The sequence below is a fragment of the Lynx rufus genome, unplaced genomic scaffold (genome assembly GCF_022079265.1).
Source record: "Lynx rufus isolate CCGP_SWC_20201006 ecotype Redwood Valley unplaced genomic scaffold, mLynRuf1.p SCAF_5, whole genome shotgun sequence".
NCBI classification, from domain to species: domain Eukaryota; kingdom Metazoa; phylum Chordata; class Mammalia; order Carnivora; family Felidae; genus Lynx; species Lynx rufus.
Genome location: NW_025814867.1, coordinates 54127135 through 54148477, shown reverse-complemented (window position 1 = coordinate 54148477; position 21343 = coordinate 54127135). Strand labels below are relative to the sequence as shown.

At 36.0% G+C, this 21343-nt stretch overlaps 1 protein-coding gene across 1 annotated transcript in view; it reads left to right on the top strand.

Annotated features, from left to right (window-relative positions):
- IFT80 (intraflagellar transport 80) overlaps window positions 1-21343 on the top strand; it is a 117140-nt gene that overhangs the window by 60401 nt on the left and 35396 nt on the right. Inside the window, exons 8-11 of the mRNA XM_047100413.1 lie at window positions 2755-2934; window positions 13533-13651; window positions 17661-17735; window positions 21057-21220. Of these exons, the coding sequence (XP_046956369.1) occupies window positions 2755-2934; window positions 13533-13651; window positions 17661-17735; window positions 21057-21220 (538 nt within the window). The remainder of the gene's footprint in view (window positions 1-2754; window positions 2935-13532; window positions 13652-17660; window positions 17736-21056; window positions 21221-21343) is intronic.

The window sequence follows — 21343 nt, the reverse complement described above, 5'->3', positions numbered from 1 at the left end:
TTCTTCCAATCCATGAGCATGGAATGTTTTTCCATTTCTTTGTGTCTTCTTCAGTTTCTTTGATAAGCTTTCTATAGTTTTCAGCATATAGATGTTTTATCTCTTTAGTTAGTTTTATTCCTAGGTATTTTGTGGTTCTTGGTGCAATTATAAATGGTTTATAATTTAATAATAATATAATAATAATTATTTATAAATATAATAAATAATAATTATTATAAATTATTTATGGTTCTTGGTGCAATTATCAATTTTTCTGTTGCTTCGTTATTGGTGTAGGGAAATGCAACTGATTGCTGTACATTAATTTTATATCCTGCAATTTTGCTGAATTCAGGTATCAGTTCTAGCAGTTTTTTGTTGGAGTCTTTCAAGTTTTCCATGTAGAGTATCATGTCATTTGCAAAAAGTGAAAGTTTGACTTCTTCTTTGCCAATTTGGATGCCTTTTATTTCATTTTGTTGTCTGATTGTTGTGGCCAGGACTTCCAACAATATGTTAAACAACAGTGGTGAGAGTGGACGTCCCTGTTGTGCAGATTTTATATTTGTTGTACCTGGAGTATGAAAGACATCAGAGGAATATAGGGTGATGAAAGTATTATCTAAACATCCCTTTCCCTTTTCTCCTCTTAGCTAGGATCAGGCCTCTAGGAGTTCTTAGATACATTTTGTTATGTTTAATTTTAGTAAGATGTTTCTTTCTGGCTGATTTGGTTCTTTTGGTAGTTTAAAATCATACTTTAAAGTAAATAGTTTTAAAATATGAACCTATGGTTTTAAAATACAATTTAAAATAACATCTCTGGGGCATCTGGTTGGCTCAGTCAGTTAAGCATCCAACTCTTGATTTCAGCTCAGGTCATGATCTCATGGTTTGTGAGTTTAAGCCTCACTCCGAGCTCTGTGCTCACAGTGAGCAGCCTGCGTGGGATTGTCTCTCTCTTTCTCTCTCCCTCTGACCCTGTCCCACTTGTGCTGTCTCTCTCTCTCTGTCAAAAATAAATAAATACACATTTTTAAAAAATAAAATAAGATCTCTCTTGCATCTACACCATGAGAATAAATTTAGAATGATAGATGTGCCATAAGCCTAGTCCAATCTATTATTACATATTAATAAATTGAGTTTCATTTGTCTATACGAACCACATAATTTTTATGTAAAATAGTAGTCATGCAGTATGTCATAATTCTGTTTGTCAAACATAAATGAATTTTTTTTATTGCCAGAAGTAGATTGTTTGTATTGTTGATATTGTCTTCACTTATTTTTAAAAAGATGACTTCAACTATTGTATATTTTCCTTTGTTGAACTTACTCTTCTTAATTTCAGAAAAGGAGGTTTTTAACATTTTTATGCTGCTGCTGAAGGGAAAGTTTGTTCATTATCTCCTCCTCGATAACTTTCTTATAGGGCCTTTTACTTAAGCAATAGGTAGAGGTTTGAAGGACAGTTGAAAAAAGTGTCAGTGAGTAGTAAGAGTCATTCAGCATTTTTATTGTATGTATGAACTTTATTGAGAATTTAAAATCTTTTTTGATAGTACTATGAATTAATGAATATTTTTCTATATTTTTTCCATTTTCTCCACATTTTTTGTCATTGAACCCATAGCTAACAATGAATATATTTGAAGCAACAATAATGTACAGCAAAATAAATATGCACTCAAGAACAGCCAAAATATCAACAACAAAAAAATCAAGACTCAATTTGACTTTAAGCTGTAAGGTTGGAAGAATGGAAAGGGAATGTATGCAAATTTAGTCAAATAAATAAATCATCCTTCTAGCAAATACATATTTTGCATCTGAAAAATGAAAGAAAATGCATGTTATGCCATCTTTTAAAAGGCTTTTTCTGACTGTCTTATTCACACACACACACACATATACACACACACACGTACGTCTCCTTTGTCTTAGATGATGCTTCTTGATACCTTTAGATAACTTTCTCAGAGAGATAAGTAGATTCTAGAAGAGGTTATATTACTACATTATGAAAGAAAAAACAAGAAAAAAAAAGGTGCATTAACCTATTCTTTCATGATTTAAAATGTGTGTCAGAGATGTCTTAGTTATATTGTGTCTTCAGTTTCAATTTTTAGTGACATAAAATTATTGATATATTATAATCAGCCTTTCAGTGTAAGGACTATAGAGGTCCTTAAGAACAGTAAGGTGTCTTTTTTTTTTTCTACAGACTTTTTATTTACCAATTCAGCATTATTACTTAAAAGTAGTGATGTGAATGGAAACAGTGTGAGTGTTTTACAGTTCTTGAGAGATTTTATACACTTTTATCATATTATTCTACAGTGTACTTTAAAAATTACATTTGTGTCTTCTGTTCAGTACACAATTATCAAGAAAAAAATTTCTCAATTCTAGGATAAACCACATTCTTTTTTTTTTTTTTTTTTAATTTTTTTTTTTTCAACGTTTATTTATTTTTGGGACAGAGAGAGACAGAGCATTAACGGGGGAGGGGCAGAGAGAGAGGGAGACACAGAATCGGAAACAGGCTCCAGGCTCTGAGCCATCAGCCCAGAGCCTGACGCGGGGCTCGAACTCACTGACCGCGAGATCGTGACCTGGCTGAAGTCGGACGCTTAACCGACTGCGCCACCCAGGCGCCCCAAACCACATTCTTTTAAAAAATTATCTTAAAATGTATGCTCAATTTAAAACTCCTTTAAATTTTTTTTTCCCAGTGAATTGATTTTACTCTCATTCTTTCTTCCCCAGTGGTCATATGCTTTGGAAAAGCCCAACACTGGCAGTATATTTAACATCGCGTGGTCAATTGATGGCACTCAGATCGCTGGAGCCTGTGGAAATGGGCATGTTGTTTTTGCACATGTGGTGGAGCAGCGTTGGGAGTGGAAAAATTTTCAAGTAACATTAACTAAACGAAGGACCATGCAGGTATGATTATGTTCCATGGTTGATTAAACCTGCCTTTTTTCACATTAGCTCACTATACAGAATATGGAGTTATCTTCGCTAATTGTATTTAAACCAAGTTTATAAAAATTCAGTCATATTAAATATATTTCACCAATGCCATTGGTGACTTTTTCATGACATAATATAAGAACCTTTCACTGATACAGAACCTGAGTACCCACAGCTACTGTGGTTATGGGGTTGAGGCAGGGATGGTGAAACTTGAAGCATTTAGGGACTATGTAGATTCAGTTCTGGAAGGAGGGAAGAAGCTGCAACAAGTTAGATTTAACTCCTGGACCTGACCCCATGGCAGGCCTAGCCTGCTAGTCACTGTCAGGGTTACATTATTTTATTAATTTATAATTGTATAAGCTTATTTAACCTGTTTACAAATTTTTTTTTTTTTTCCTTTTAAGAATTACCTAAGGCTAGCCAAAGTAGGAAAACAGTGGGAAATTCTTATTGGGAGGTAGGAAGTGAAAAACAGGTACTTTTGGAGTGAAATAAGATGGGAAGGTTGGGGGGCACCTAGGTGGCTCAGTCGGATGAGTGTCCAACTTCAGCTTAGGTCACGGTCTCACAGTTTGTAGGTTTGATCACCATGTCTGGCTCTATGCTGATGGCTCAGAGCCTGGAGCCTGGAGCCTGGAGCCTGTGTCTTCTCTCTCTGCCCCTCCCCCACTCAAACTCTCTTTCAAAAATAAATAAAGATTAAACAAAAAAATTTTTTTATTTTTATTTTTTTTTTTTAATTTTTTTTTTTCAACGTTTATTTATTTTGGGGACAGAGAGAGACAGAACATGAACGGGGGAGGGGCAGAGAGAGAGGGAGTCACAGAGTCGGAAACAGGCTCCAGGCTCTGAGCCATCAGCCCAGAGCCCGACGCGGGGCTCGAACTCACGGACCGCGAGATCGTAACCTGGCTGAAGTCGGACGCTTAACCGACTGCGCCACCCAGGCGCCCCAAACAAAAAAATTTTTTAAAGGACAGGAAGGTTGGGATGTAGCAGTAGAAAGTTGAGGGAAATGTTGTTCAGGTCAGAGAACTCCAGTAGGGGGGTTATCTATGCACTATAAGCTTCTTAAGTGTACAATACTGTTATTTCACTCAAGCCCAGTGTCTTGCATATAATAAATGCTCAACAAATAAATTTAAAAATTTTTAATTTATTTATTTTAGAGAGAGAGAGTGTAAGTGGGCAAGAGGGGCAGAGGGAGAATGAGAGAATCTTTTTTTTTTAATGTTTATTTATTTTTGAGAGAGAGACAGAGTGAGAGTGGGCGAGGGACAGAGAGAGAGGGAGACACAGAATCTGAAGCAGGCCCCATGCTCTGAGCTGTCAGCACAGAGCCCCACGCAGGGCTTGAACCCATGAACTGCAAGATCGTGACCTGAGCCAAAGTCAGATGCTTAACTGACAGAGCCACCCAGGAGCCCCAGAATGAGAGAATCTTAAGCAGGCTCCATGCTCAGTGCAGAGCCCAACAGGGGGCTCGACCTCACGACTCCGGGATCATGACCTGAGCCAAAAGCAAGAGTCAGATGTTCAACCAACTGCGCCACCCAGGTGCCTGGTCAACAAATATTTTAAAAGTTAGTTGACAAAAGATACGAGGAAGAGGCCAGAGACAATGTACCAATGGCAAACCCTCTGCCAGAGAAAGGAGAACTGTACCTTCTAACTCTTCTTCCTCCTATTGTATCAATTGCCTCTGTCTTCATATTCAGAATTCAGACTATTATAATTATTTGGAAGCATGTATCTTGTAATTTCTAGGTCTACTCAAATATTCTTTAGCCTAAGTATCCAGATTTTTTTATTTGGATAATATGGTCACTAGATTTGTAATAATTAGGTATGTTATAGTTTTTCTTTGTTCTGTTTACTTAGTTTTTAAATTTTAAACATTTTATTATGGAGTATTTTTTTTTAATGTTTGTATTTGAGAGAGAGAGAGAGACAGAGACAGAGACAGAGACAGAGAGTGAGTGGGAAGGGCAGAGAGAGAGAGGAAAACACAGAATCTGAAACAGGTTCCAAGCTCTGAGTTGTCAGTACAGAGCCTGACATGGGGCTTTTATTCACAAATCAGGAGATCATGACCTGAGGTGAAATCGGATGCTTAACCAATTGAGCCATCCAGGTTCCCCTTTTATGGAGAATTTAATACATATGCAGAAGTAGACAGAATAGTGTGATGAATCACTGTGTACTCATCACCCAGCCCTAACAACCAACCCGTGACCAAGCTTGCCCCAGGCATTGTCCATATCTACTTTCCTCCTTCCCCAATTATTTTGAAGCCAATTCAGATATCATATTTTATCTGTGAAATTTTCAATATACAGCTAAGAGAAGGACTCTTTTAACATAACCACAATACCATTATTATACCTTAAAAATAATAATTCCTTAATATTATCAAATATGCAGGAAGAGTTCAAATTTTCAGCTGTTTCCCACGTGTCACATTTTTAAAAGTTTGTTTTGAAATCAGGATCCAAAATGGTTTACATGTTGCAATTGGTTGACATGTCTTTTAAGTTTCCTAATATATAGGTTCCCCTTCCATCTCTGGTTTTACCCCTGCAGTTTATTTGCTGAAGGAACCAAATTGTTTGTCCAGCAGAGTTTACCACAGTCTGGACTTTATTGATTGTGTCCCTATGGTGTGGTTTGACATACTCCTCTATCTTCTGTATTTCCTGTAAATTAGTTATTGGATCTAGGTGATGTTATATATAAGTAGGTATTTCTGTTAATTAACCTGGGAACTAAAGCATTATTTATAGTGTTGTGTATATGACAAAACATGCCTTGTGAGTTCTAATCAATTGATTTGGGGACATAATTATTTTATCCATATAGTGCATGGGGGGCTATTAGCTAATAGTATTGCTAAAATAAATTCTAGCCTTAATTTCACAAATGCCCCAAGATGAGAATATATCTAGAAAGAGGAGTTCTTCTTACATAATAAAAAGGAGTCATCCTAGAGATTAGAGGATTTTTACATGAGATAAAATGAGCAGTGGAGGTGTTTAAATGACTTATCTAATCCAAATTGTTTTTGTACTTACAATAATGTTTGTAAATAATCTTTCAAAATTTTAGAACTAGAACACTGTTTTTATTGTTTTTACTTTCTCAGTGATTATAAAACATTTGTATTGCATTTTTGCTAAATTGGGCCTATTCAGTGGTTTTTCTTAAAATACTTTCATACACTCATTCACTAGATATTTATTGAGTGATCCCTACTTGCCAGGCATTGGACTAGGCAATGGGAAATATAATTGTGATGAGAACAAATTTGGTCCCCCTTTTCATGGAACCTCCTAGTTGAAAATCTCTTTTTTCCCCCCATAAATTCATCTCAAATTGATTTAAGGTAAGCAATGAAGAAAGAAGCTTATTTCTTTATGTGAAGTCAAGAAATGGACTGACTTGAGGAATTACTGAATTCAAAGGCTTAAATAACAAGATTTCATCATTTTTTTTTCCTTGACTTGACTTGCTTTTTCTCTGTATTGGCTTTTTTTTTTTTTTTTTTTTTTTTTACAAAACCTCTCCCTCTTTGGTGGCCTTGATATTTCTATAAACTTAAGATCCATCAAGAAGAGTGCTTTTTCTCCTTCCAGTAATTTCAACAGAAATCTCAGCCTTGGGTCTCATGTGTCAAGTCTAGGTTTAGAGTATTTAGTTGGGAGATGGAGGGGAGGATGAATCAACCCCATCTAAACTTCTTGGTTACTGAGAATAATGGAGAGAATGGTTCCCCAGAGGGAAACCAAGGCATATTTACCAGAAAAGAGCATTTGATTCTGGGAAGACAAAAACCAACATTTATCTGCTATGGCTTATCCTTCGGCTGTTTAGCAACCCTACTGTACTAGTTATGTATTGTTGCATAATAAATCACTCTAAAACATAGTGGCTTAAAACAACAACATTTGTTATTTCTCGGTTTCTGTGGGTCAGGAATCCAGGCATGGCTTTGCTAGGTTTTCTGGCTTAGAGTCTCTCACTAGGCTACAATCAAAGTGTTGGCCAGGGCTTTAGTCACATCTGAAGGCTCAACTAGGGGGGGGATTTGCTTCTAAGCTCATTGACATGGTTATTGGCAGGATTCTGTTTATCATGATCCGTTGAACTGAGAGACTCAGTTTCTTCTAGACTGTTGACTGGAGGCCACCTACAGTTCCTTGTATGTAGCGTCTCCAAAGGACAGCTTACAACTTGGCCATTTGCTTTATCAGAACAAGCAAGTGAGAAGGGCCAGAGCAAGTGTGAGCAAGATGTAAGTCACAGTTTTGTTTTTTAAGTTTTTATTTATTTGAGAGAAACAGAGACAATCTGAGTGGGGGAGGGGCAGAGAAAGGGAAAGAGAGAATCCCAAGCAGGCTCTGAGCCAGCACAGAGCCCAATGCAGGGCTTGAACCCACGAAACTGTGAGATCATGACCTGAGCCGAAACCAAGAGTTGGATGCTCAACTGACTAAGCCATCTAGGCACCCCATAAGTCACAGTTTTTTATAACCTGAACTCAGAAGTAGCATCTCATCACTTTTACCATATTCTGTTCACTAGAAGCAAGCTCCTAGATCCTATCCATACACAAGTGGAGAGACTTCTACACTGATGTGAATAACAATAGGTAGAGATCACTGACCACCACCTTACCAGCTACCTACCAGATATACTTACACTTATTCATATACATATAATTCAGAAATGCATTACTAACTAATGCAGCTATTCTGTATGCAATTGAAAACAAACCCATCCCTCCCTAAAAGAAGATAATTTAGACTCATCTACTTACCCCGTTCAGTTCTAAATCTCTGGTCTAGAAAACTATAAGTAAATGTGAGTTTTAATTATTCTCCTCCCTCTCCCCATATTCCTAACTTACACTAATGAAGGGAAAACAGAACAGCTGCAATTAAAACAGTTTGGAAAAGAGGAGAGAGAAAACAACACACCATGATTACCAGGTCCATAGCTAAAATCCAGCTGGCCAGGAATATACTGAGAACTCTTTTTCTTTGCAGTAGAGTTAGTTTCTTGGTTAATTTAGCAACTCTGGTATGCTCTTCTGGGAAGATCTCCTGCTTGGGAGAATTCCCTTTCTGAGGACTATACATTTTATTCACCCTTTAGATTTATTGTAAGATGGGGTCACAGATTGTCACAGGGACTGAACAATCACATTTTTTGTTTGCCTGGTTTAGCGTTTTACAATTTCCTTAGAAGCTTAGTGGACTGTTGGTTGATTTGTGTTTCATTAATTCAGAAATCAGAGATTATGTTGAGTCCTAATTGTTACATGTAGACCTTGACCTGGCAGTTGCTACCGGCAATGCCTCATTGCCTTACCTGTCTCCTTGGACCTCAACTTTTCTGTGTACAATAACCTAGAGTGAGGAGTTTTCTTCCTCTTCCCCTTGCCTTCAGGCTGAATCTTAATGGATGATTCTTTCTGAAAGAGATAGTTGATGTCTCCGTTAGGAGGAAGTACCTAGAAGGGAGAAGGTACAGGTGGAGATGAAGCATTTCTCAAGTTTCAACTTTACTTTTCTGTCTCTGCTGACACTCAGTTTAGCATGGGGCACAGCTTTGGCTCCTAATAGTTGCTATAATTCAAGATTATTTGATTTTTAGTCACCTTATCTGTTGTAAAGGTAAGAGTTAACAATAGAGTGATTTTGAGGATTAAATGAGTTGATGTATGTAAAACAATAATGAATGGTAACTATTACTATGATTATATCTATGTATAGGATTAAATGAGTATTTTACAAATGTGGAAACAGAATTTTTGGATTTATGTCAATCTGAGGAGTCTAAATATTGTGGTCAGGTAGAAGTATTGGGTGACACAGTATTAAGAGGTTAATCCTGGAGCTTCCCTGAATTGAACAGAGTAAACGGGTGCATTTTAAAATTCAGCACAGGACCTTTCTGATGTGGGATTGCCATAGTTTTGAAATTATAACCGCAATTATCAGAATGTCTTTAGTTTTGTTATTATAGCTGGGATGTTTTATTCCTGTTTAAGTTCTAGTGTTCCAGATTCACAAAAAAGGGAGTTCCCCCATGTGAAGCTTTAGGCAAACATGAATTTTAAGAAATCTGTTTGTAAGTTGAATAATGGCAGAGGCCTATACAATTGTATTATTAAATATTGAATTTTCCTAAACTTGTATTAACAGCCAGTTTTTTTCACTACGTATCATATTGCTGTAAAGAAACTAACATATAACTTCCTTTAAAAACATTCATTTCAGGGTACCTGTGTGGCTCAGTTGGTTAACTGTCTAAGTTTTGATCTCAGGGTCACGAGTTCAAGCCCTACATTGGGCTCCACACTGGTTGTAAAGCCTACTTAAAAAAAAAAGTGGGGGAGGCGCCTGGGTGCCTCAGTTGGCTGAGCGTCCGACTTCAGCTCAAGTCATGATCTCACAGCTCGTGAGTTTGAGCCCTGCGTCAGGCTCTGTGCTGACAGCTCAGAGCTTGGAGCCTGCTTCGCATTTTGTGTCTCCCTCGCTCTCTGCCCCTCCCCCACTCATGCCATGTCTCTCTCTGTCTCTCAAAATAAATAAACATTAAAAAAAAAACCACTTTCATTTTCTTCCATTAGCTTTAAAATGTTTCTAGGAGAGGTTGGTATTTTGGACCTTTAAAAAGGTCTCTGGGAGCCTAGGCTTATGATGGTGTCATAAGTTCACACTTGGAAAAAGAGACATACCTATGGTTCCACAGAGATCAATAATATATGTCTATTTAATATAGTATTTAAAGGTAATTTTTAAAAAGACTCATCTGGACTCAAAAACAAGGGAAACATCTCTTAGGTCCAGAGATGGAACAAAAATGGAGAGTGTGACGTCTCCGATGTGCTTCACTCCTGGTCCAGAAGCAGGGAGGCAAAGGCAGTGAGTGGCTCTCACTCAGCAGAGTGGCTCTGCTGGCTAATGGAACTGAAAGTACTTGATGTGAGACAAGTGGGCTGATCTAGGTCTCTTTAAAATTAGAGCATGGGGATCTGTAAGGTAGTTGTAGTCTCCCCTTTGTGAAAGACCTAAAAAAGCCTTGGACTTAGAGAGACTCACAGAGTCACCACCTACAGTCATGGTCTGCTTAGTTCTAGGGGGCCTATTCTAGAGCCCTGGAGTTGAGCAGTATGCAACCTGCAGCACACATCTGTGGCTTTGCAGACACAACCCAGCCTTTTCATTGAAAGCACTCTTCACATTTTTGTTCCAAGTAAAAACTGGCTGATTCCTGAGACTGGTGTTACTTCCACAGCCTTTTCAAGTAGAAGTGCTTTTCTTCTTTCTGCCATGTATTACTGGGTTTGGAGATTAGGTGAGAGTCTTCCTTATCCATCATTGCTGATTTCAGACCACAATAATTTCTTCCTCCCAAAACAACCCCAGCTCCTTTAAAGCACCTACCATCAGACTACTCTTCATTTTGCAGTCATTTCCCCCACTTATTCAAGAGTGAAGCAAACATATCAGTGTCTTTTTTTTTTTTGCCATTAGTCTAGCATTACTCTTTTTTTTTTTTTTAAATTTTTTTTTTCAACGTTTATTTATTTTTGGGACAGAGAGAGACAGAGCATGAACGGGGGAGGGGCAGAGAGAGAGGGAGACACAGAATCAGAAACAGGCTCCAGGCTCCGAGCCATCAGCCCAGAGCCAGACGCGGGGCTCGAACTCACGGACCGCGAGATCGTGACCTGGCTGAAGTCGGACGCTTAACCAACTGCGCCACCCAGGCGCCCCTAGCATTACTCTTTTTATTAAGACTTTCAAAAAGTGTCTAAAAGATGAAAATTTATTTTAACATAACCATGGTAGCATTTCACATTTCTCCAGTTGTTTCCTAAATATATCTTTCTGTGATAATAGGTCCCACTTCTCCAATTATTTTCTAAATATATATTTAGATGGTTGGTTTGTTTACATCAGGAAACAAAGTTCCACATTGCATTTAGCTAATTTGTCTCTTCAGTCTGTTTAAATGTGAAGCAATTTCTCCTCGTTCTTATCTGTTTATTTAAGAAACCAGGTGGTTTGTTTTGCTAAAACTTTCACATTTACCTGTTTGCATCTCTATGGGATGATTCCATTTAACATGTTCATCTAGGCCCAGTATTTCTTGTAGACTGGTTATTAGATTGAGAACCTTGATAAGAATAAAGAACACTTTGTAAGTAATGCTGTGGACTTCCTATTGCATCACATCAAGAGACACACATGTCTATTTATCTCTCTTTTAGTGATGTTAGGATGAATCAGTGTCTCCAGGTGTTGTGAGTCTGATTCATCTATCATGAAGAAAAAGCCTGAAAAGCCCATTGGGCTTTTACTTTAATATTTTTAGTAGCCATTGATAATACTGGTCTAAAACTATGTTTCATTGGGATTTGCAAAATGATAGTCTTGTAATTCTATCATTCCTTCTGCATTTGTTAGTAAAGTTCTCCCATAAGACATTTGCCTTTTCAACCATTTGGTTACCCTGAGTTGAGACAGTTCTGAAGTATTTTCTGTATTTACCATTCTTCAGATAATGAGTTGATTTCCCAATGAATCTTGTTATTGTTATTATTGTTGTTGTTGTATCTTGTTATTGTTATTGTTTGTTGATGTTATCATTATAAACTTGCAGATTTTAACATTTTTGTTGTGTTTCAATCTGTTGCAGTCATTATTCTATTTAATATTCAAATGGTCCCATCTTTGACCAATTGGCTCCTATGTTCTTTTGAGATGACTTCAATAACTTGCTTGTATTTCTGATAAGATATTATAGGCTTCTCATATATTTCCTGTCCCAGACTTGGAATCAACAGTTTTTACAAGAAGGACTTGCTCCTTTTGGGAGGGAAATGTTATCTAGAGACCATAATCCTGGTGTGTGCTGGGTGTGCTCCTTGCTGCTGGTTTGATAATTACTTCTAGATAATATGTGTTTGTTTTGTTTGTTTGTTTGCTTGTTTGTTTGTTTAGTAATCTCTACATTCAGCATGGGGCTCAAACCCTGGGATCAATAGTTGCGTGCTCTTCCAACTGAACCATCCAGGAGCCCCAAAGTGTATTGTTTTTGACAGATAAAAATACATCATGAGTGTATACTGAAGTTTCAAATTCAAATTTAAGATTATAGAGTTTTACTCTTAATTTCTTACTTATAGCTCTTTTGTAAGAAAATTTTGGTTTCTAAAGACATTAGTGGTACTGTGTGTGTATGTGTGTGTGTGTGTGTGTGTGTGTGTGTGTGTGTGTGTGTGTTATTTCATAATTTTGCTTATTTATCTTTGTGATAGAATTCTAAAAGTAAGATTTCTGGGTCAAGGAATATATGTATGTGTAATGTTGCTATCTCCATCATGGTTATAGCAGTTTTACTAGTTTGGTGAGTATGGGAGTTGAGCAGATAATAAAAATACAGTATGCCTTATAGGTAGAAGTGCTTTAAAGAAGTAGTTAAAAGAAGTTTGACTTTATCTTTCTTTTTTTCCATACCCATTCATTCTTCATTAATACTGTAATTGTCATATTATATTTAGAAAGATGATAATATTTTGAGGGGAATTTAAAGAAATGCTAACTTATAGGTACAATTAATCTCTTTTTCTCTATTTTTACCTCTTGCTACAGTGTCTTCCCCATTCTGGTATTGGCAAAAGATTAGATAAATTTAACTTGCTCAACATTTTTCTTCATTTGCTGCAGATTGTCCCATCAATATCAAGGTTGTTAGCAGATACTGCCAAGTGTTAAAATCCTTGCAAACTTTGTTCTGTTACTGACTTTGTAACAGTTTGACTATTATAGGTGAAATCTTTGTTAGTTGGTGCTTAGCTTTCTTATACATTATCTCTGTGTTTTTACATGTGGAAATACTTGTGCCCCTCTGTGAAGCTTGACTGTGCAGTTGGTTTCTTTACTAATACCTCCTACTCCATTTTGACTTTTTAAAATTATTGTATCTCTTTTTTTTAGAACTTAAATTTTAAAGTAAAACCTAGCCCTAAGAAGATATTTTTCTGTTTGGGGTAGAAATCGCACAGTCTCTTTCCAACTCCTATGCATATATATATAGCTATATCTCAATGTTATACCATTTTTCACCTTATTTCTCCATTGCTAGACCGTTCAAATTGGCTTTCAGGTTAGAAATATACTTACTTCTACTTATTTCTAGGACATTTTCTGTGTATTTCTTTTGTTGGTTGATTTTTTAACATTTATTTATTTATTTATTTTGAGAGAGTGTGTGCATGCATGCATGCATGCCCGAGGAAGGGAGGAGTAGAGAGAGGGGGAGAGAGAGAATCCCAAAAAGGCTCCACACTGTCAGCACAGAACCAAATGCAGGGCTCCATCTCATGACCTAAACCACAAGATCATTACCTGAGCCGAAATCAAGTCAGATGCTTAAACTACTCAGGTGCCCCTGAATTTTTTTATGCTTCAAAATCTTACTAATTTACCTGGTTAAAATTTTGATGTATTTTAATGTTGTTTGTTGGTATTTCATTTTTCCTTGTTTAGGTTCGTAACGTTCTTAATGATGCAGTGGATTTACTGGAATTCCGTGATAGAGTCATTAAAGCATCTTTGAACTATGCACACTTAGTTGTTTCAACATCTCTTCAATGTTATGTGTTCTCGTAAGCATCTTGCATTTCTTAAAAATCCAGAGTTTTGTCTGTGATGAGGTATTTATTTTCAAGCTTTCACATCAACATGGGTTGGTTTAAACTTAATTTGCTTAAAACCTCACTTATTCCAAACTTAACTCCCAACCAAGAAATGGTTTAAAAATGAGCTATGAGCACTAAAAATAGATCTAATAAAGTTTGTGCATCAGTTAATAATCATTTTTATAATAGAAAATACCTTCTCTGAGATAGTGTTTACTCTTACTTTACTCACAGTTCTAAGGAATTTAGTACAACAACTATAACTTCATAGCCCAGAGGAGCAGCTGATAAATGGTAGGAAAAAGACCCACCTAACCACTGGAAGAGAAGGGACAGTTAGTGGCCTGACAATAGGCTGAAAGATGTTCAATAGGGATACAAGGAAGTATTCAAGCTTAATATCATAGCCCAAAGTAATCATGGATATTCATAATGATAATCCAGAGTTGTCCAGAAATGATGGAAGAAAATTTATTCAATCTACCTGTATTTGAAAATGGAGAATAATTCAGTACATCCAAGAAACTTGTGCCTAAAACAAATATACATGGTATTTTTTAAAGTGTAACTCAATATGTGCTGAAAAGTGTCAAACTGGCTTTCTGGAAATGAACAAACAAACCCAATTTGCCGTGTTTACCTACTTCTATAATGTAAATACTTCTACCGTGGCCAGTTTAAGCTACCACTATGATGTCACTGAAGGCCGTTATATAGAATTGCCACCATATGGACACAACAGATGTATATAATCTCAAGTGCATAGATAATAGTAAAATGTAATAAAATAATCTGGAAGGAATAAGTTTGGATTATTATTATCTTTGTTTTTGAATATAATACGTTAAGTATAAGTTTATATAATTTAATTTTAAATAATAGGTTTTTTTTTTTAAGTTTATTTATTTTGAGAGAGACAGAGAGCACCAGTGGGAGAGGGGCAGAGAGAGAGGGAGAAAATCCCAAGCAGGCTCCACACTGTCAGCACAAAACCTGGTGTGGGGCTCGACCCCATGAAGTGTGAGATCATGACTTAAGCCGAAATCAAGAGTCAGAGGCTTAACTGATTGAGCCACCCAGGTGCCCCAATAATAGCTTTTAATACTTGGCTTACAAACTTCCTGAAAATACACCACTTGGTACAAGCTGGCTCTAGCATGCCACCAGCTGACTTCTCAACTATCCACAAAACTAATGTAACCACTCTGATACTTTCAAGAATTGTGAATAGTTAGGGACTGTTTTTTACATTTTGTGCTTCTATTTGTAACATTATGTGGTTATAATCATTGAATATAAAATTGAAGATAGGGACTACATGTGTCTTAGTCACATCTATACACCTAGTGTTCAACATGTAGTAGGTACTTAGTAGATAAATGTTTTTGGATAAATTAATGAATCAAAAAACATGAAGGGTAGTAGTGTCTTGAATTCCTAAGCCCAGTAATGTGCAAGACAAAGGTATACAGTTTTATTAACAATAAAAATTGGTATAATTAATTGTTAAAAATTCTCACTAACTATACATAAGTCTACTACTAATCAGAATGTACAACTTAGGACAGCAGCCAAGCCTGGAAGAATTAAATGGGAGAAGCAGAGAAGAGAGGGGATAAAGAAATAAGCAGCTCAATTTAAGGGAAATATTTTTCTTACATGAAAGTGAACAACAGTATGACTTTGGGAAAAGTAAAGAAAGATACCTAGTTAAACAGTTGATATACAGGGAAGGGATTATCGGATGTGAAGAATTTTCACAATCACTTAGCGCACATAGTAATGTGAATAATTAATTTTCATGGGGTTGAGTCAAATATAGAAGATCTCTTCAGTTTAGGGTTCGTTTGAAGACAGTAGGTCTCTTAACCACCCCATGTGAGGGGTTTATTCTACTAGTTTATTGGCAATGACAGAATGTTTGAATCTGGAGGATTAGTATCATGTGTTACTTGCATCAGAGGTGGCTTTTTAAAATATTTACCGAAAGTTTAGCAGCTGTTATTTAATTTTTTTTGTCTCTTTACTTTTTTTTGTCACCCTAATCTTCATATACCAGTTAATATGTGACAGAATATAAGATTGCTTTTATTTTTTTATAAGTTAGTCTTGCCTCCCCATCTTTTTTGGTCATGGTCTAATTTACCCTGTGTGTTGAGTATGACTGTTCCCATTCTCCAAGATGAAGAAACTGAAAGACACAGAGAGTATTTAAGTAACTCACTCTAGATCAGATTACTTCTTTCCTAAAGGAAGAGCTAGGGTTTGAGTCCAAGTTCTTAATAACTGTTGCCCTTTTTTAGTAATAAAAATATAATTTTTAAGACAAACATGTAAGCAGTATAGTGGTTTATATGAAAAGAAGTTCCAGAAAAAGGAACATGATATATAAGTATTCTTTGTTAAATTTTCATTTGAAGTTTCATATCATTGTATAGAAAATACTCTTGCTCTATTTGACAGTGTGGTTTAAGGAGCTTATATTTCTGTGGCAGATATATATATATATATACCTATCTCCATTGTCATAACTCTCAGATATTTTGCAAGGGGACATTAAAAAAATCCACAATCACTATTCTTACCAAAGAATGAAGGTTAGTTTTAACGACTATGTACATGAAGCATGCTATGATATTTTTTCTAATGTACAAAAGCACATATTTTTATCATACCTGTGACCCCAGGCCTAGTTATTATTAATAGTTTATTCATTGTTTTGTTTTGCGCATGCCTTTACTTATTGAAATAGGTATCAGACTCTTTGCATTAGCCAATATTAATTTCCCACCAGTGCGCCCACTTACTGCAGCCTTTCCCTTCCCCCATTTTCTGGATCTGAATATGAGACTTAATCTGATTTAAAGAATTGGTTCCATGAAAGTAATTGAGAGGAAGTCAGAATATATAGGAATGATAAAATATTTTAAACTGTGCAACTTTGATTATTTGGGGTGAGTCTTTCAGTTTGTAAATGTTCTCTCCCCCTTTCCTATCTTTGAATCCCTATTATAAAAACTAAAGGAATTGTTTGTTTATTTACTTATCAATTTATTCAATAAGTATGATCATTGCCTACATTTATATAGTATTTTACAGTTTACAGAATGCTTCACAGAAATCTTCATTTAGCCCAACAATGACACTGGGAGAGCTACAGGAAAAATATTCATGTTCATAATGTTAATTGTTATTATAATGTCTCTTTATTCACTATCTAGTATATAACGGGCAGTTAGCTAGACACTTTGAGTCGTCATTATCTCAATTTACAAATAAGGAAATTGATGCTTAGGAGGTTGACCTTATTAAGATCATATGGACAATAGGTGGTGAAACTGGATTGCTAATCCTGATCTGTCTAGCCAAAAATTCATCCTTTCCTCACTGTGCCATGCCGCTACTATATCAGATAAGAAACATAATGGGGCGCCTGGGTGGCGCAGTCGGTTAAGCGTCCGACTTCAGCCAGGTCACGATCTCGCGGTCAGTGAGTTCGAGCCCCGCGTCGGGCTCTGGGCTGATGGCTCGGAGCCTGGAGCCTGTTTCCGATTCTGTGTCTCCCTCTCTCTCTGCCCCTCCCCCGTTCATGCTCTGTCTCTCTCTGTCCCAAAAATAAATAAACGTTGAAAAAAAAATTAAAAAAAAAAAAAAGAAACATAAAATGACTTGCCCAAACCACATAGCTAATAAATGACAGAACTTGCACTTATGATTCCTCAATTCACATATTGTGATGCCTAGAGTAAACATTTATTGAATGTTTACTACTGAGTACTTACTACTTACACAGAATTTGGTTTCACTTACAGACATGTAAGTGAATGATTTCAGAACAATGTGCCAAGTGCTGTAATAGAAATATATACAGTTACTGTGAAACTGAAGACACTATTTAAAATGAATACATATCTATTTATTAAAAAGCATTTGGTATTTTAAATGTTAATAAGTGTCCTTTTTATTTGTCTTTTAGTACGAAGAACTGGAATACACCTCTTATATTTGATCTAAAAGAAGGAACTGTTAGTTTAATTCTGCAGGCAGAAAGGTAATTTGTTTATCTTGTTTGACTATTGAATTTGGGGTTGAAATATTTCAGATTGCAGTAAAACACTGTATAAAGCATGTCATTTACAGAATGGTATATTAGTCATTTGGAGTCAGTCTGTTTCTATTTATTTTATTTTATTTTATTATTTTATTTTTTAACGTTTATTTATTTTTGAGACAGAGAGAGACAGAGCATGAACAGGGGAGGGGCAGAGAGAGAGGGAGACACAGAATCTGAAACAGGCTGCAGGTTCTGAGCGGTCAGCACAGAGCCCGACGTGGGGCTCGAACTCACAGACCGTGAGATCATGACCTGAGCCGAAGTCGGACGCTTAACCAACCAAGCCACCCAGGCGCCCCTGTTTCCATTTATTTTAAAGAAGAAAAAGTAAGAGAATAAGCTGTTAGGTCAGTGGTTCTGAAACTTTTTGCTCTCAGAATTTCTCTACATTCTTAAAAAATTCTTGAGGGTTATATATAGGTTTTATATATATGTATATATATATATATATATTAGCATTTACTACACTAAAATTTTTAATTGAGAAATTTAAAAGGTGTTCATTTTTTTGAACACCTTTTGTTTTTTTAAAAAACAAGGTTTTAAAAAAAAAGGCTTTAAAAAAACCTTTTGTTTTTTTAAGTTTATTTATTTATTTTGAGAGAGCGAGAACAGAGTGAGGGCAGAGAGAGAGAAGAGAGAATCCCAAACAGGCTCCGCACTGCCAGTGCAGACCCAACACAGGACTCAAACTCACAAACAGTGATACCATGACCTGAGCCAAAATCAAGTCAGATGCTTAGCTGACTGAGCTATCCAGGTGCCCCTTTGTTCTTGTTTTTGGTTTTAAATATTGGTTGAAACACATTGATTTTATGAGCCACTACTAGGCTGTGACCTGAAGTTTCAAAAATAATATTCTTTACCCACACTTTCAGTGTATACAGGACTATAGAACACCGGGCCAACAAACTAGAGTAAGGTTGAAATAGCTATGGCTCAGGAACCCACACTTTTTCATGAAAACTGTCATCAATCAAGTACAGTGATATCCTATTGAACCATCAGTTTTAGAAAGCTACAATCCAATGAAACCTGGAATAAAGTTTGAAAATAGAATCAACAATTACCTAATATAGCTACCTGTGAAATCTTTGCACTAAAACCGTGTACTTTATTCCTTATTCCTTTACTCACCACCTAGGCAGTCTCTTAATAGTGTTGTTATCAGGTTTTCTAGCCCACGGCCTTTTATAAATAGCAAACCAGAAGGGGAATGCTCGTGGGCTGTTAGAGGCTGGCACAAGGACAAGAAGAAAAGTGACTGCCTGGCAAGCAGCATAGAGAAAACTAAAAGCACAGAACTGTATAGCTGAATAGCTTCATTATTCTGATGCATGAACAGATTCTCCTGTATACCAAAGCTGTCAGTTAAACAGTTACTGAAGAGTATGGTCATCATATTGATGACCTTGAGTGATCAAGAAAATTGTGTCAAATTTTGTACCATCTGTTTAATGAAATTGAAATATATTTCTTTATTTAGTTATATCATAAACTTTTAATATGAAAAAGACGTCTTTGCCACTTAAAAAGGTAAGATTTCAGCTATCTAAAACACCATATTTCTGAAATTATTTTTATTCAAATAGTTCCAAATTTATTCATTTACACATTACTTATAAGTGTATTTATTGAATATGCTCTTAGTAAAGGCATTTGTTAATGGCATAACTAATTAGGCAGTTAAAGAATAATTTCCTTACCACCTATTGGCTTGTCTTATTTCTGTACTGAGAAAACTTTGCTCCTTGAAAACTGTTTACTCACAAGGAGGTTAAAAACTTATAGTGTCTTTTTCAGGATAGAGAAAGGTTTTAGTATTGAAACAAAGAAAGAATTTATACTAATATGATGTATCATTTGTCAACATTAGCAAATATTGTTTTCATACACTAATGGGTAAGGGCCAAAGCCTTCAATCAAATAAACTACATACCAGTACTCAAGTATTAATTTAATTAAAATGTATATATTTGTTCCATGGCAAGAAAGAACAATGAGCAATTCCTGGATCAAGAAATAGTTCTGAATCAAGGATATTAAATTTTTGAACTTAAGATCTTAAGAAGTAATACTGTGTTCAGCATTGAGGAAATAGGCATTCCAATATAGCAATGGTATGATTGTAAATTATTACAGCCTTTCAAAGGGCAGTTTAACAATAAAGATTAAAATTTTCTAAGTAGGAGTGCCTGGGTGGCTCAGTCAGTTGAGCGTCTGACTTGATTTTGGTCATGAGCTCAGGTCATGATCTCATGGTTTGTGGGTTCAAGCCTCGTGTAGGGCTCTGGACTGACATATGGAGCTTGCTTGGGATTCTCTTTCTTTGTCTCTCTCTCTCTTTGCCCCTTCCCCATTCACGTGTGCGCTCTCTCTCTCTCTCTCTCAAAATAAAACATTGTATAAAAAAATAAATAAAATTGTTTAAGTATATGCCCTTTCATCCAATTATTACATTTCTAGAAGTTACACTAAGGAAATAAGGTAGACATACAGAGATGTGTATACACTAGGCATTCTTTAAAACAGTGAATAATTTAGGGGCGCCTGGGTGACTCAGTCGGTTAGGCATTGAACTTCAGCTCAGGTCATGATCTCATGGTTCGTGAGTTCAAGCCCTGGGTAGGACTCTGTGCAGACAGCACAGAGTCTGGGGCCTGCTTCGAGTTCTGTGTTTCCCTGTCTGTCAGCCTCTCCCCTGCTCACACTCTGTCTCTTGTGAAAATAAACATTACAAAATAAAAACAAAAAAATACAGCGAATAATTTGAAATAAAATAAATGTCTATCAGGACTGAGTTAATAGGGGTGCCTTGCTGGCTCAGTCGGTTAAACGCCCAACTCTTGATTTCTGCTCAGGTCATGATCTCATGGTTTGTGAGATCAAGCCCTACATCAGGCAGACAGCATGGAGCCTGCCTAAGATTCTCTTTCTCCCTCTCTCAGCCCCTCCCTTGCCCTCTCTCTCTTTCTTAAAATACATGAATAAACATTTAAAAAAATTTAAAAAGCAATGACAATAAAATTAAATTATAATACACCCATACTTTGCCATAAGTTACCTCTTTAGAGATAGAATTGCAAGAGATCTTTTGCTTTCTCTTTGTTGTTTGAATTGTTTTTTGCAATGTTCATAAATTTTCAAAGGAAAAAAATTTGATTTAGATTTTTCCAAAGAATACACTATTCTCTCATATAAAAATGAAAACAGAGTAAGCTTCTATTTGAGAATGTATTTTTATCCTTTTTTTTTTAGACATTTTCTTCTTGTAGATGGTGGTGGTATCTATTTATATTCTTATGAAGGCCGGTTCATTTCTTCTCCAAAATTTCCTGGAATGAGAACAGATATTCTGAATGCACAGACTGTATCTCTGAGTAATGATACCATAGCAATAAAAGACAAAGCTGATGAAAAAAGTAAGTGTATTTCTATAATTTTCCATGTCACATTTCCATGAAATTTGTTAACACTGTAAAATTTCCTTTCTTTTATTTTCTCATCTATTAATATATTCACTTTATATGAAAGAATTATGAACT